Consider the following 18,460-nt stretch of genomic DNA (forward strand, 5'->3'; position numbering starts at 1 on the left):
TATTATATGGTACTATATATATCTTAATATCTCATATATAACACTTTGATAGTAAAATATTATGATATATTACTATTATACTATAAGAAAATATTTTATAAGTTATTATGCTTTCATTTAAAGTATTCTACTATTATAATATATATTATAATATTACATAGTAGATTACAGTATATATAATCTACTATAATAGTATATATATTATAATAATTTATATGAATATAAATATAGTATACATTTAATATATTTTTTAATAAACTTACAAAACTTCCGTTCGAACGTGAAATAGTAACGGGCGAACGGTTTTATATTAACGTTCGAACATTTACTATTAACGCTCGAACGGTTATGCACGTATAAGTTATCGCGGGCAGCGATTTCTCTCACGCCGTCGTCCCCACCGTTTGAAAAAGCGAGAAAACGTTTGAACGCACTACATTCACCGCCGTCTGCCGTCGTGATCAGCACATACGTCAAACATTTTTCCTCCCAACTAAAGGTATGTATTTTCAAACTCATTTTACCGTTTATTTTATAATTTTATGGTTTTATTTGTTTTTTTTTTAAAATTACATTTTTTCATTAATAATTACCGTAAAACATCATAAATCTATCGTAGGATGTTTAGAAATGAAGAGTACTTTGTTTTTTAGTCGAAGAAACCACGGAATCGATTAATTTTTGAGTATTTTCATGGCTGCTGAGTTGACTCAGCCATGGCCGAGTTAGATCTGTTTTACGTTCGAACGGTATTAACCAGTTAGTTCGAACGGGTAAACCTGTACGTTCGAACTTGATAGACACGTTCGAACGTTATTAATTGTCCGTTCGACCATATATTTAGACGTTCGAACGCTAATTATTAAATTAAATCCATTAACATTTTATTAGCTTATTAAATTGTTTTCATCGTTTAATTGATTATATGTTCTATCAATTAATTTATTAAATTGCTATTAGTATATAATTTTGTAAATCTTTTAGTCGTAATTAGATTTTATCACTAATCTTGAATGTATATTTTATTTTTTAAATTGCAGGATCATAATAATGTCTTATCGGGGCCGTAAACGTGGTAGATCAGGAGAACCTTCCATCCAAACAGTTCGAGAGCGGACCGTTTTACTTGAGCGACTAGTAAAACTGTCTGATTTTGTCGCTCTTATATGGGAGGGTCATTCCCTCCCATCAGTATTCAATGATCGTGGTTGGGCACCAATCTTAGATCAGCGAGAAGAAGGAATGGAGCTCGTTTCCTTCATTGAGATCGTTACTGAGTTCTATAAAGAGATCGGTGCTGCTAGCCCAGACGATGGAGGGGCATATAGGATCTGTGTCCGAGGAGCTCCTGTTATATTTTCAGCGGATGGACTCGCTGCATATCTGGGTATTCCTAGGCTTCTTGATGCCTATCCAAACCTCCCGCCTAGAGAGTCTGGTCCTTCAGGTGATGCAGCTATGTCTCAGGACGAGGGACTAGATTACACAGATGAGATAGATACACTTGCTGATCACGAGGTCAGAGACTTGATTGTTGGTCCAGATGCTCCAGTGTACGATGGCTCCAAGAGTATTAGGCAGGCAGATTTATCTTCTTTCTTCAAGATTATGAATTTGATCATTGCCAACAATATTGACCCACGGCAGCACAAGACCGAGGTCGGCATGGATCGAGCGAGATTTATGATACGGGTCGCTCGTGGCATCCCGATTGACCTCGTTGGTTATATATTTGAGAGGATCCGATCAGAGGCACGGTTTATTACGACAGATATACTGCCGTTTGGGATCCTCATCACTCGATTTTTGTTACATGCCGGGGTTGTGCCCGAACCTGCCGAGCGTTCCCGATTTCCGATGGCACCGATCAACAGCACCACCCTATCACGGAGCACGGGACACTCTAGATTTCGTTTTCGTGGAGCTGTTCCAGATAGGGCTGAGATTCAGAGAGATGGGCAGCCAGGAGATACTGGAGTATCGGCTGGTGAGACATCTACACAGGCTGAGACATCACGCACATATATTCGCGAGGAGTTGGCTGACATATTGCGTGCTGAGATCGGTGTACACACATCAGCAGTGATTGATGCAGTGCATACTGCCATGTCTGAGTTGCGTACAGAGATTATGGCTACCGTCTCTGGGTTACGTACAGAGGTTGATGAGTTACGTACAGCGATTAATGCCAATAATGCAACTCAAGTCACAGTTAGTACTCGACTGACACAGGTAGAGACACAATTAGCTAGGGGTGGGCTCCGACTCTGACGGAGTCGGAGTTGTCATTTCCGACCTCCGACTCCGACCGGGGTCGGAGCCAAAATTCCCCTCCGACTCCGACTCCGAACTCAATTTCAGAATTTTTTTTTTATTATTATTTAAATTTTGTTGTTCAATTTCGTTTCAGATAGTGGGCAATATATATATATTTTTTTAAAAGTTAACCATCTATAAATATTTGGTTTATTCAAGAGTTTTCAATAATTTAAATATTCGTTCTGATTTTGTTACTAAATTTTGATTATATCTTTAATTTGTTTTATGTCCGCCTGAAATTTAGCATTAAAAGTGCTCATGACTCATGAGTTGAAAATTACACAAATTTAAAATTTTATAGAAAAGAATGATGGTACGAATTTGTATAATTCGATTAATTTCAGTTGGATAATAAATTATAAACTTTTGAGAGATGATGGATAAGTACTAATAGAAATTATAGAATAAAGAGTACTTATCCCACGTATTTGCTCGGGATATAAGTACATAAATATAACTATATAAATAGTTTAAAAAGTAAATAACATGTATGATGCAGCCATAAGTTATAACAGTCTCATTTATAACGTAATAACAATATGACTCAGTCTTGAAATATAACTACATAAAAATTAAACACGGGTTTCACTCAAACCCCAATGTTCCATTGGTCACGCCTGAAATGAAGATAGAAAGTAGCAATCAATAGATGAAAAAAAATTGATAATAAAAAATTATATACGGTAAAAGAATAATTTGATTCTTACCAAGAAAGGAGGTTCTCTCAACTCCATCCCAACTCTCAAGTAGCGTCCGTTCCAAACTCTCAATCATCGGTAATTATGTTAGGGTTCACAATTAGATCTATAAAATCATAAAAAGTAGAAGTTAGAAACATTAAAAATAATTAAATCATCATTTAAAAGCATATAAACTTACCCGATTCAAGCCTATAGCTCTCGGCATCAACGCCAACGGTATCTAGTCCAATGGGCGTTTCACTTATCCAATTCTGTGTGCAAACGAGGGCCTCCACGGTTGACGGTGACAATGAACTCCGATAAGCATCCAACACGCGACCTCCAGTGCTAAATGCCGACTCTGAGGCAACCGTAGTGACAGGAATGGCTAGCACATCTCGGGCCACACGGGAAAGGACTGGATACTTGGTGGAATTAACTTTCCACCAAGTTAATAACTGAAATACATCACTAGGTGCCTCGACAGCTTCCATAAAATATCGTTCAACCTCAGATGTACAATGCATAATATTCCTTGTTGACATGAGTTGATGATACTGCCGTATGACACGATTGCCTCTAACCCCTACAGATGGGTCAGTATCACCTGAGGGAACTGTCGATCCTGTCGGCCTCGAATGTGAGGAGCTACCAACTGCGGATGAAGGCTGAGCACTAGTACTGTAGTGATGATATAAGTCATCAACATCACTTTTTAGCAATCTAATAAACTCTCCAGCCTTCACTGCCCCGAGGACGGAATTTACCCAAAATTCTAGAACGGCCAACTTAACTCGGGGGTCAAGGATCACAGCCACAAATAACAATCTATTTATCTTCTCAATATTCCCCCAATATTTATCATATTTGATCTTCATCCTCGTAGCCATATCAGATAACAATCCAGCAGAGTCAGTACAACTATTTTCCAACTGGAAGTGAAGCTCCGAGAGCTCACTGAAAAATGAGTTCGCAGTCGTATATTTGGATCCAGATAGTCGCATGGTTATCTCATAAAAAGTTCTTAAAAATTCAACAAAATAACTCACACTGGTCCAATCATGTGCGTCTGGCGCACCGAGCCCCTGTCCTGCTGGCTCCAACAAAGCATACCTCAGGCCCCCATCCTCGACCTCCATCCGCTCGAATGCTTTTTGGTACTTCTGTGCCACATCCAACATCATGTATGTAGAATTCCATCGAGTCGGAACGTCCAAGCACAGCATACTAGAACATTCAATCTTCAAATCTTCTGCTATTGCCTTAAACTTGGCAAGCCTTTGAGGGGAACCCCTCACATATCGTACAATGTTGCGGACTCGGGTTATGGAATCATGAACCTCTTTTAATCCCTCAACAACTATGAGGTTAATGATATGAGCACAGCATCGAACGTGAATAAACTCGTGGGCCCGAATGACATCATCTCTCACCGTCGTGTTCCGCTTAAACCAATCAATTGCTGTTTCATTCGCACTGGCATTGTCAACTGTAATACACAGCACTTTTCGAATTCCCCAGTCCTTTAAACAATCATCCATCTTCGCCCCAATGGATGCACCTTTATGATCCACAATTTCTTTAAAACCAATAATTTTTTTATGCAAAATCCACTCACTGTCAATGTAGTGTGCCGTGATACACATGTAGCAGACGTTCTGTATGGAAGTCCATGTGTCAGTCGTAAAAGACACTCTTTGGCCAGTGGTAATAAACATCTTCCTCATCTCCTCCTTGTCCTTCGCATGCCTCTTCATACAATCTCGCATCACTGTATACCGTGATGGAATGGGAAATCGTGGCTCAACAAAATTTAGAAACTTTCGAAAGCCTCTTTTCTCGACTGTGGTAAATGGCATCTCATCAGTAATTATCATCTCTACAAGCATGTCCCTCAACATCTTCTCACTGTATTGAGGGATGACCAATTTCTTAGTCTGTGTACCATCAGTGGCTGTAGAAGTTTGGTAACTAAGGTTGGTCTGATCAGTGGCTTGCAATCCCTTCGCTATCTTATATCGTTGGCAACCATTTAGATGTGCTATTAACACACTGGTACCTTCCTTCTTTGAATGGCATCCACAAAGTGATCCACAATAATGACATCTTGCCACTGGGTTCGCAATTTCACCAGGAATTTTGGTGAAATGCTCCCATGTCCACGACCTCTTTTTAGAAGGTCGTGGTGGTTGATCTTGCTCAATGGGCATCTCCTCCTCCTCATTGAACATATCTTCATCCTCTATATCAACTGGGAGTGGGAGTCGACTACTCGCACAAGATGTAGCTGCTCTAGATGTAGCTGCCCTAGATGTGGCTCTAGGGGTGGAAGTACCCACCGGTGTAGGAGTTGTAGCATTGGCATTCGCCACATCCCCTTGTGGACGATCCGACTCCGAAAAATTATTCGGAGTTACTCCGAATTCTGACAACTCCGACTCCGTCGGAGTCGGCATCGGAGCGGAGGTCGGACGGAGTCGGAATTCTCGGAATTCTGCACACCCCTACAATTAGCTGCAGTCGAGGATGTGTGTAGAGACCTCGCATCACAATAGTTTTTATCTTTTATTTATATTTTCTTTTGTTGTAATTATGAACAATATATATGGCATTTTGATAATTTGCTTTATTTGGTTGATTAATATGTATGTGATTGATAATATTTATTTACTAAATATCTTATTTAACGTAAAAGAAATCATTAAAATATTTTAAAATTAATTACATAAAATTAATTAATGAATTTGTATATATGATAGATATTTTTTATATTTTGAGTTTCGTACCGAGATTAATATTATACCTTCGAATGTATAAATGTGGTGCTTGAATATGTTCTGACTAAATATATTCCGTTCGAACGGTTTAGAAAGCTTCCTGCTAGGATTTGCCACCAAATATTTTCCGTTCGAACACAACAAATTCTCGTTCGAACGTTTTTGAACTTTCCCCGCCATAATAAAGTAATTATCCGCCAAATTTTACTGTTCGAACGGGAAAAATTTTTTGAGACGATTTAATTCGTCGCAGAAAAAACTGTTCGATCGGTTATTTTGACGTTCGAACGATTTTCTAAATTCATCGATTTTTTGGGACGAAATTTAAATTTCGTCCCAAAAAATGACTTTTAGGGATGAAAAAAATTTCGTCCCTAAATAATTTCGTCCCAAAATCTCAAATTTGTTGTAGTGTTATGGTATCATACATAAATAATATAACATTTTCCTGTGTTTTCATTATTTTTTTTCCTGCAAATTACATATTTTTCCTTCACCTAGCAACTTATAGCAACTTACTATCTATCTAGCTAAAGTTTACATAGTGCCCTGGGTCAATATATGAACGTGAATCACATAAGCCATCCCATCCTCTTGACTATGAAGACAAGCACACAAGAAAATGGCCATAACAACTTGACCAAAAAATAGACGTGGAAAATTGGAAGTTTTAACTTTAAAGTGGTAAAAAAAAAAATAGGCATGTTGGAAGATTGTTCATTGTTGGCCAATTAAAAGGTACCCCTCAAGGTATTGTGTGTCCGGGCTTGGGACTTCACTGCTGCTCCGTGTGAAGTTTCTGCACTGACCACATATTTTCCTATGCATTTCTCCAACTTCACACTGTTTTCCAGTGTACACAATTTACAGGACTTTGAGGGGTTGTAGTTTGTATGAACATCTTGAGACTTTTGACTGCTACTTGGCTCGGGTATTGGAGCCAATTAGTCGCAGTGATAGACCATCTATATTGAGAGTTTTGAGTGCTACAGAGCTTGGGTATTGGGGCTCAGGTATTTGTTCCCTAATGTGTTTTTTACAAGCATCTGTTTAAATTCTTGTTTTTATCCACAATGAGCATTAATAAAATAACCAAAAAATCTGCAATTATGAAAGCCTATATTAATTTCTATCAGCTTTCCTAATAACCAAAAAATCTGCAATTCTTCCAAGTATGTTAATTTCTATCATGGCCCTGTGTATTTATTAATGTTATGTTTCTGGGGTTGTTATTGTGGTACGCATGTGGTTGAATGTGGTAGTGGGGTGTTTTGATTTTTGTCAATTTTCCTCTACTACTGTTGTGTACTTATATATAATAAATATATATGGGGATTAATAAACTTCCGTCATCCATGTTCCTATAGTGATACTCCTTACGCTCATCTGCTAGACATCAGCCGTATCAACAGGTATGGGTCATTTTTAATTCCGAGTCATTACTCATATTAACGCATATAACGTAGCGTAGTTGACATGCAAAACCTTTTTTTTTTTCCTTATATTACCATTTTAGCTATTTGAAATGGATGACCCCGAAGACACGAGCCGGGATAATGTGCTTTGGGGCGATGCCATGGAGGAGATATTCATCGACATGCTCTACCAGGACGCCCTTCAAGGTAGATTAAAGGGCGGAAAGATAACGTTTAGAGAGCATGGAGTTTATGCACAGCGACTCACTGCTGTTGGGAAGAAAGTGTTTGACGGGAACTAGGTTCGTGGAAAATTGACGAGGTTGAAGGGGATGCAGCGCTTGTTTACCGATTTGTTGAGCCAAACTGGTATGGGTTGGGATCCCGACACAAAGACAGTAGTTGTGAGTGACGAGTGCTGGGAAAATGCCATTAGGGTAAAATTTTAATTAAAGTTAACCATCTTTATTGCACCAAATAGTATGTTTGAGCACTCGATGTTTGATTATTAACTGCGTATGTTTCTTCTATAATTGGTAGGTTAAATCGAAATGGGGGAGGTTTCGTACTTTTGGCTACCCAAAGTACGAGGAGCTGTGCACCATATTTGGCGCTTTCGTTGCATACGGGACTATGCAACACGCATCAACACAGCTACCCGCAGATAGCGACGATGAGCGGCGCCTGGATGAGGAGATGCGAGCTCGACGCCCTCCCGCACTAGGCCATCGACAGGGATTGCCCATTGGCAATGATGACTTTATTGACTTGATGGGGATCGGGTCACCTGCAGTCAATGCAGTGACTGGGTCATCACGTAGGCCGAAGACAAGAAAGAAGAGCGATTTTGAGGTGCAGCTTTCTGAGGCTGTGGAGGAGGTGAAACTGACGCAGAGAGCGAGGCGTAAACGATATGAGGATCAAGAAGCTGTGGCATCATCAAAGCGCAGCAAAGAGTCACAGCCTAGTGATGGGACCAATGGGGGGTATGATCCGATTAATCATTGTGCGACGTTGCTCAGCGAGCTCTCCCCGAGGTTGGAGCCATCCCAACTTGTTCGCGCAATTAAGGAATTACTAAACCCAGATATGCGACAATTTTTCTTGTCCTTGGATGCTGCAAGGAGGGACGATTGGGCCCGTAATTGTTAAAGTAGACTCATTTTTAATTCTTAGGCTATATTTTCGATGGCATTGTCACCCTTTATTTTTCATGAGACTATTTGTATTCCTTTGATGAGTTTATAAACAGCTACTTTTCCAATGTGGGTTGTCTGTTTGATTTGTTGTAATCTCATTGAAATGAGGACGGATTATGGAGGACCTGTTTTAGGCTCTGTTCGGGTTCTGTATGATTATATTGGATTATGTTTAATTATTATATGGTTATCGTAGTACCTCCTTATTATTTTGTTAACTTGTGAGAGATTATTTACAACTGTTGTAAAGATAAAATAGTACGAATTAACCCACTGTGCACAATGGGAATTGGTCAGCAGGAAGGTACTCGATGAACGTGAATCGAGATGCAGATGATATGTTCCCTATTGTGTGTTTGACTGATAGTAGTGAAGATGACCTTGCAACTGAGGATCTTGAGACACTCGCATTTCTTGTGAGGGCTGGTAGAGAAGCACAACAACAGCTTAGACAGCCACAACACAATATCGGATTACGGGGACATCAATATATTTTGGAAGTTTTGAATGGGAATCCAAGAAATTGTCGCGAGTTATTCCGACTTGAGGTTGATGCCTTCCGCGCATTATGCAGCTTGTTACATTCAAATAGTTTTTTGAAGGATACTAGAAAAGGGCTGACCGTCGAGGAACAAATAGGCATGTTCACATCGGTAGTGGCAGCGATTTCAACATTCAACAGAAACTGTTAGTGCCCATGTGAGGAACGTTATGAAGGCCCTGTGTAGGCTAGGGACACATCTTATTTACCCAACTCACACATCCGGGGTGCACCCAACAATCGCAGGCAATCCGAGAAATTATCCTTGGTTTGAGGTAAGTTGTTTATGGTAGATAATAAAATATAATTCTGATTATATTGGATCATTGTTTTGTAAATTACTTAAACCGTATGTAATCATATGTATCATGTCCGGTTCTGCGTTCGCAGGGATGCATTGGTGCAATTGATGGGACCATGATCGACGCTGTTGTACCTGCAGAGGTGCGTGAGGCATATCGCAACCGGCATGGCAAAGTTGCCCAAAACGTATTGTGTGTATGTGACTTGGACATGAAGTTCACATTCCTGTACACTGGTTGGGAGGGAAGCTCGCATGATGCACGTGTATTCATCGATGCATTGTCTCAGGGCCGCAATGCATTTCCAATGCCTCTCGATGGTAAATCACTTCTATTATATAATTATTTTTGTCTGATTATATTGGGTCTTTATATCTGTTGTTTTTAAAAAGCTCGGGATTCGTTGCTTGGGGCCTGATTATCTCATAATGTTAATGGTTGATAGGTCATTATTATCTAGTCGATTCGGCGTAACCATGTACTCGAGGATTTATGCCCCCTTACCCTAGAGAGAGATATCATAGAAGTGACCGTCAGGGTCAGCGGGGATTTAGGAGGTATAAAGATTATTTTAATCATCGTCATTCATGTATTCGTAACGTAATAGAACGTACATTTGGGGTCTTGAAATCATGATTTAGAATTTTAAGACTCATGCCTGGTTATAAAGTTGGGAGGCAAGGGGATCTGATCATTGCATGTTGTACGTTACACAATTTTATTAGAATGACGAGCCCGAATGATTGGTTGTTCGAGGAGTGGAGAGATATGGAGCTCAGTCCAAGCGGTCGTGCATATAGCGACGCCGCAGTTTCAGGAAATCATCCTGACATGACCGTCGAATCAGCCCGAGCTATGGCTGCAATTAGGGATGACATTGCCAAACGTATGTGGGAAGCTAGGAGTGGTCATTGACTTATATTGATAAATATTGACATTATTGAGACTATATAAGGGTGTAGTTAGAGATTCAAATGTATTGCAAATTTGATTTTGGTCTGGCAATATATTACTAATCTATATAGATAGGGAAGTTTGTAGCAAATTTATTTAGAAATATGGTTGCTAATATTATAAGCTATATACGTAAATTTAGTTTCATAAATAATTGGTCGATATGTAAATTTGATCGTACACAAATTTACAAGGATTGATTTTATAATTTAATGATGTTATTTTCCTAATTGATTATGATTGACTATAATTGAAAATTAGAGGTAGGCAAAATGAGCATTACTACGGTGAATATGGGAAATGAATTTAAGCACAGCTATTTGAAAAAATTATTTTATATATATTAATATTATTTAACGTTTTTTTGCAAACAATTACAATTGGGATTTTTGAATAAATGATTAACTTTATTATGGAAATTTTGTTGTATTTTTACAACAAAATTTCATTAGAAAAGACTATTGTAATCCAAAAAATTTTATTATTCACTTCATTAAAAAAAAAAAAAAACTACCTGGGTAATTAATAATTTATTAATACTTCTTTATGAATAATTTATAAATAACATTTAATATAAAGTTAAAATCATATCAATTCATAAATAAATTACAATAACTTATAAATTATTCCAACTCATCTCACTACTATTCATAACTCATCTCAACTCATCTCACTACTATTCAAAACTCATTTCAAATCATCTTAAATCATCTCAACTCATCTTCGAATCCAAACGACACCTAAGTCTTAATTTAAAATGATTAAGCCACTTTGATAAAACATAAAACAGGTTGATTGTTAATGACGGAAGAAGAAATTAAAGACATACATGAGATCATGGTACTAAAATTTGATGCGTCAACCTATGAGATAGACAAGGTAGACACAATATATATTTGATGATGATGTTTGAGAAACTCATATAAATAATAATAAATATATATATCATAAACCGTAAAATTAAGATCCTAAACGTTAACAAAAATTTACCAGACTTCGTGACTAGCCATGATCCGAAGGGAGAAATTAATTTACAACATCTAGCTTAAGGAAAAAACTCTGGATGCCCAAAATGGAAGGAGATCAAATTAAAGAAACAAAGAAAGGGAAATAATAAAAGACGATGATGACTAGTAGTACTACTTGATTAATGTTACAGATGGGGAAGATAAAGTACTTGAGATAGAAGATCGCAGATCTCGAAGAACTCTTGAAGAGATCAAGAGATCAGGTTCAAGGAACAGGATAAGATCTGTCATTACACATGCACTTGTAAGCCATAGGGCACGTCTCAGCCTCTGCAAGCGATGCACAGACAAAGCTAACCATGACTAGTCGACATGGCGAGCAAGACCCACATGCGTGAGAACAATCTGGCAAGCTTGAACCTGCAACTCGGACCGTATCTGATGACCTCTTTCTCTTCATTTTTCCCCAATTAAAATTATTGGGTTTTCCCTGCACCATGTCATGATCTTCTGCTTTCCTTTGTCTGGAATGCACAAGCCCATGAGTACCTGCATCTGTTTATTTAACATGAGATCAATGATAATTAAGCATATATCATATATAGGCCGGAATTAGGAGAAATGAAAATAAAACCTAGCTAGCTTCTACATTTGTATTTAATTAACAAGAAAAAATACTAGAAATTAAGATCAGATGATCAGTCTCGTACGTGAGCGTGGCCGGCCAATTTGCCTCATAGACATAACTTCTGGAACAAAAAGAAGAACAATGACGACAAGAACAGAAACACAAACAAAACCCTTCATGTCTACGTACGGTCTTTCTTCCCTTTCTGTGATCTCTCGAGTAAATAAACGTCGTTTGAGATCACTGTAGTAGTGATGAGAAAGGTAGAGGAAAAGTCAAGATATATTTAAAGGGGGTGCTCGAAAGCAGATGGTATTGAAGCAGATCACAGGCAAGATATGGAATCAGCAGCGTGATATCAGAGGAGGAGGTCACATGAAAGATCGAGACATTTTTTGCCACAGGCTAAAGCAAGCAAGCTAGCTAGCTGTTGTAGTTCCATGAAGAAGCTAGGATTAATATGGTGTAAGAATTTACTGTATTATAACAGCTTCTTTTACGTACTGTGACCTACCTCCGACCGGGACTACTGCAGCTAGCATAAATATACATACATATATATATATATAGCCATAAATGCATGCAGATCGGTTTGGGGAGTTTTTTTGAATCCTTCCAGCTTATGTTAATAAATTACATGTGTGGATCTGATGTGACTGTCTTTAATACTAGTTACCCGCTGCATGTAATCGACTTTAAAGTTTTACGGCTGTAGACGCCAATCCATGGACTTAGCTCTTCGTATTAAATGTTAGATTACTAAATTTGTATTCTTTTTTTTCTATCTGTTTTAAACCCTAAAATAAAAACCTTGAGAACTCTCGATATAATATTTGAGTTGCCATTGTCCTACCTACGTACGTACGTACCGCGTACAGTTGGTAGTTGCATGTCTGGTTTTGGGGCAAGACTTCCGTGAGTAATGCTGCATGTTTGTTTTTGTTGTCTTTTGTTTTGTTTTTTGTTCAACTTTTACAACAAAAAGTGAAAATTTTTTGCGAAACGGTAAAAATGTATTAAAAGGATTTTGAATTTTAAACTTAATTTATAATATTTGACATATCAATAATTGACACGTTAATGCATATTATTATCATGTAAATAATAATTATAAGTATAAGTAACATTTTCATATGATATTGACCTAAAATTAGCACAAGTGGTCGAGTAGTACTATTATTGAATGTCTAAGCTCAACTGGTATGTATCTGGTTTTTGGGCATGCATGCAAGAGTTTCACAAGTATTGTTTTTTTTCTTTATTTTAAGTATGAGAAGTACTATAGTCACAAAAGAATTACACAAAAATAAATTCACAAGCTGACATGGCTTCATTTGATCTGTTAGATATATTTTATAATAAAACTCACTACAACAGATTGGGTTTCTAGAGACAAAAACTTTTATGTCAAAAAACTCAAATTTTGTCCCAAAATATTTTTAGAGACGAAAAAATTTTGTCTATATTTTGTATCGAAACGCCTGTCTCAAAAGGTTTTTAGAGATGTCTCAAAAAATCATTTTTAGGAACAAAATTGGGCGGAACCAATCAAAACTGTTCGAACGAGACTTTTTTTTAGACGAGTCAATTTCGTCTCAAAACATTGTTAGAATAGAATATTGCTCAGTTCGAAACGACACGTCCATTCGAACAATACGAAATTTTGATTCAAACTAATAACCATATTTGATCATGTTCGAAAGAATGGAGTGTTCGAATATATTTTATGCGTTCGAACCAATAAATTTTTCAAATGACTTTTGTTCGAATATAAATTATGTCCGTTCGAACAGACATTTTATTTTCATAAATTATGTCTGTTCGAATAGGGTTTTGCATATTATTGTTGTTCGAAGAAATATTTTATTATTCGAATGGCAGTATGGACTGTATTTTTCGGTTGTCATTCGAATGGGTTAGTTTTTGTTCGAATAGATTTATAAATGGTAATTTACCATTCGAACGGTATTAATCATACAGAATAGAATTTAATTAAAAATATTATACTAATATTACATAAATTTTAATTTAAATATCAATTAGTCAAATGTTTTGGAACATCATAATATAAAGGCAATTAAAGAAAAAATAAATTTTAAGATTGTGGTGGTGGCTAGGGGTGAAATCCGAAGGTGTCAGTGCGGTTTTGGTCCAAAATCGAAACCGCACCGACAAGCTGAAAATGTGTTTTCAATCGAAACTGGCCGGTGAAGGGGAAGAAAACTGTCGACATCGGTCTCGATTTTCTTACAGTTGGTGGCGCAAACAAACTTACAAACACTTGAACGCCCATCACAGATCCACAAAAAATATGAAATATCACAACAAATATCAAAGATTCAACTGTGGGGGCCCAAAACGACATCATTTCACTTAAATGAGTGAAAAGACATCGTTTTTGTATAAGTATAAAATGAAAAAAAAAAAAGATAGAATGGGTCAGCCGGTTTAGCGATTTTTCACTGGATCAAACCACGACCGAACCGACAGAGATCGATTATTCTTATTTTCCACCACCGGCCGACCGGCCGGTTTCGGTTGGTTTCGTGCTCCAGCAACTGGTCTGATCGGTTTCCGGCCGATTTACTCGGTTCTTATACACCCCTAGTGGTGGCATAGAGTTTTGGGACATCACGATTGACTGGAACTATTAAAACATTTTTTGGTTATTCAACTATAGCCTCTCTTCTAATCTCGCCTCTAAATGCGCTGCTTGATCTAATCAGGTCAGCAACTATTTTTCCTTGTTCTATCTCAAGTGTTGATTCCTCCAGTTCTTTAGTCTTATTATCATTCGATCTAGCTCGAGAAAAAGATGATGATGTTGATCATGGCTTCACGCAATGTCCTAGGCCTCTCAAATATCCAGAACGTGATCCAAGAACTTGAAAAACTATCTGAGCATCGTTGACAGATGATTTATCAGATGAATCCGCATCAGTTTATTTAAGAGATATCATCTTGTCCTACAAAAATAAAAATATTAAAGTTAGTATAAGTAACAAAAATATTATTAGACAATGAAATTAAAGAAACTTAAACTTACATAATTTGTCTCTACTTCAGGACTGGTTCAAACATCATCACAATTTTTATGTGCTTTAGCATACAATTGGGTTAGATCATGGTCAGCAGGACTTTCTTCTTCCTGCAAAAAGAAAATCTATATTATAATTCAAATCAGAAAAGTGTATTATTTGTTAATATTTAATGAGGACTAGAATAACTTACCATTTTTTTAGACAAACGATAAAAAGATCGAGAACCCACATGATGGTGTATCGTTAATTTTGATCTATTTGCTTGGTTCACAATACTCTGTTGCTAAAAACAATATTAGGTCTATATGTTTAATACATCTATCATATACTATTAAAAAAAGATAGCAGCGAAATTACCTCATAAACAGGATCTTCAAACATATCACAAATCTTCTCTCATTCGTTTGGTGGCATTGCTTAGAATGGATTTTAGCACGCCTCTATTGTAGTATTGAATTTCTTATAATATGCATGACATCGACCTTTGTACCTCCGGAATGCATTCGACGTTAGTTCCTCAACCGTTAATCGATCCTCTCGTCGGCCAAAACTAAGTTCAAGCTCGTCATTTTAAAAATTATAAACAATTAGTATAAATGCAAAATAACTTTAAATTAACATGTTATATACTTAGTTGTTTGGGATGTAGCTTATTACCAAGTAACGATTTTTGATATAGCCTTTTACATTTTGGAAAATTTTAGACCAGGAGGATATAGTCATCGGTGCATACATGTGAGTAAGCATACCAACATAAGAAGCAAGTCACGATGTCAAATCTTCAGAGCCACCGGTGTGATAATCAAGAATATAAACTTTAATTTTACCCACTTTCCTAACTTTCTCAATGAAAACACCCCTCATAGTACCTTGACCTCGGCGTTGGCTTACAACAATTATATATACAATAATTAAAACATATATTTAAATTAAATTATTTTATTTTATAGATAAACATTACTTTAAATTTAGTATAAAATGCAGTATTTAATTTGATAAAATACATTGTTATGAGTCTATAATACTTATACTTTATATAGTACTTATTAATATATAGTAATTATATTAACTTGTATGGTTATCATAACTTATAATAACTATAACTATATAATAACTATATATAATGCTTACACTATAGTAGCTATATAATTAAGTGTTTATAATATATACTAAGTACTTAGTATGTTATAGGTAATAGAATAAGTATATTACAAATAATATACTAAGTATATTAAATCAAGTATTATAATACTATTATTATTAGTATTTTTTTTTTACTTTTGTACTTTTTAATATTAGTATTATTATATATTAGTATTAGCAATATAATTAGAAATATATTAGTATAATCATTGTTCGAACCAATTTCCTGTCGGTTCAAACAACATTTATTAGTATAATAACCATTTGAACATATTTTTTACTGTTCGAACGAGACATGACGGATATCATATACCCAGTTCGAATAGATTGTCATTTAAGTTCCCAATTCGAACAAAAATTCTTCGAGAGCAACCAGATCGCCCGTAGCAAGTCTACATTTGAACTTCTAAGAGGTATGGGTCAAGTCTCTTATTCTATTGTTTCTTTTTTTGTTCAAATTGGTTGTGTTTTGGGGGGAGGGATCTGAAATCTCCCATTTTGGTGTTTTCCGACCAACTAACACAAAAATAATCGGTAGAAATGATGGAGCTTTACTCCTTAATCATTTCTACCAATTAAAACTAAGGATAACATCTAAATTGGGTTTTTTCGTTCAAGGCTAAGTCAACTTAGCCATGGCTATTTGGCGTGTTCTCGTTCGAACAGAATCTAATTCGTTCGAACGCTCAGTTGTCAAACAAATATATTTTTGTTCGAACAAATTAAATTCATTCGAATGAACAAAAATTTCCCGTTCGAATGAACAGAACATTCTGTTCAAATAGAGATTTTTCTAGTTCAAATTATGAAGTTACATTACAGATGGTTAGTTCGAACAGAATATGTTTTGTTCAAACAAGTTATTTCAATTCAGTTCAATATAGTATAATTCTTCAATAATATATTTACAAAATTATTTTAATTATATTCTTACTTTTCTTGTGGTTAAATAGTATACTAATAACATCCAGTGGACGAAAATGTGGGAGAGATCAGACCGAAAAAAATAGTGTAGCAGCTCATGTTCAGGAGACGAGGCCTATACTTGTTGAGTGAGAGGTCATTCTAGATGCCTTATGCGATCTTGCATGGGAGAGACGGAGCATACAGTCTATCATCACCGATTGGGAATGTATATCGATCTATCAGCAGAGGGGGACTGCATATCTAGAGATGGTCGGTGAGTTTTATTGTGCCATGGTAGAGCATGACGCTGATGCTCAATGCTTAGCGGTCCGGGAGTGAGTATTACTTTCTCTCCCCGCATTATTGTTGAATTCCTTAATCTTCTGCGCTTGGTCGGCGCATGTCCTGCTGTGGCTGCGGTGGCTACATCGGGAACATCGGTTACACCATCTGATTCAGGCACACCGGCCACATCCTCATCATTAGAGCTGGATGTTAGTGAGGATAATAGTGAGGATGATGATCTACCTGATGATGGTCTCACAGACAATCAGGTTCGTCAACTAGTGCAAGATCCTTCAACTCCATCATATGATGGGAGTAAGGTGATCTGACATGCATGCCGACTGTATAGCATTTTTCATAATGCATAATTTGACTGTTGGGTATAATATCGATCCGAAAAAATACAATACTAATTTCGGGATCGGTCGAGCCAGATTCTTGTTGCGAATAGCACGAGGGGACTCGATTAATCTGGCATTGTATTTCTTCCTACACATTCGATCAGAGTCACGCTATTCCAATAGAGGTAGTCTACCATTTGCATTGATAATATCTAACATCTTACTCTGATTGGGAGTTACAGTGTCTTGGACTGAGCAAAGGTCGCCACAGATGGAACCTCTTAACAAGATCACATTCAGCAAGAGCAAGGGGCATTTACGGAAGACTGCACCAGAACAACCTAGTGGCACACCGACCAATCCAGCTTCTAGTAGTACTACCGATATTGAGAGATAGCCTGCTGGGGCTACTTTGGATCAGATATGAGCTCTATTTGTGGAGCTCGTTGAGCCCATCATGGAGAAGTTTAGAGATCTGGATGGTCGCATTAAAATGTTATAAGAGGATTTTGATCTACTTAGCAAATAAATCGTTTTAGTTATTATTTTACTTTTTTTATGTTGTATAGAATATTATATATTTGAGATGTAATTAATTTATAATTTTTATATTTCGTGTTTGCTACCTTGTTTATTTTTTTCATTTTACTTACAGTTCATGATAATATAAAAAATGAGATTATCTTTAAAGTTATATTTACATAAATTTAACATAAAAGAAATCACTATAAAATTTTGAAATTAATTACATAAAATTAATTTATGAGTTTATAAATATTGAACTCTCCATAAATCATAATATATAATATATACACATTTTATATATTTTGAAAATGATAACAAATTAATGGAAAAAAATTTATTACTTTAATGGAAAAAATATATACACAAATTAATGATGATAAACAATTTTTATATAATTTTCAACTAAATTAGTCGTTCAAATGAGTAAATATGGTAT

At 36.4% G+C, this 18,460-nt stretch overlaps 1 protein-coding gene across 1 annotated transcript; it reads right to left on the reverse strand.

The window, feature by feature from the left end:
- Positions 1 to 11,166: 11,166 nt before the first annotated feature.
- LOC109004363 (protein EPIDERMAL PATTERNING FACTOR 1-like) lies at positions 11,167 to 12,187 on the reverse strand. The gene is made up of 2 exons (XM_018982895.2): positions 11,866 to 12,187; positions 11,167 to 11,710 (listed from the first exon to the last, which is right to left on the reverse strand). The coding sequence occupies exons 1-2, from the start codon at positions 11,960 to 11,962 to the stop codon at positions 11,421 to 11,423; spliced, it is 387 nt and encodes a 128-aa protein (XP_018838440.1). The 5' UTR covers positions 11,963 to 12,187; the 3' UTR covers positions 11,167 to 11,420.
- Between the last annotated feature and the right edge of the window lie 6,273 nt (positions 12,188 to 18,460).

The sequence above is a fragment of the Juglans regia genome, chromosome 10, assembly GCF_001411555.2.
Source record: "Juglans regia cultivar Chandler chromosome 10, Walnut 2.0, whole genome shotgun sequence".
Lineage (NCBI taxonomy): Eukaryota > Viridiplantae > Streptophyta > Magnoliopsida > Fagales > Juglandaceae > Juglans > Juglans regia.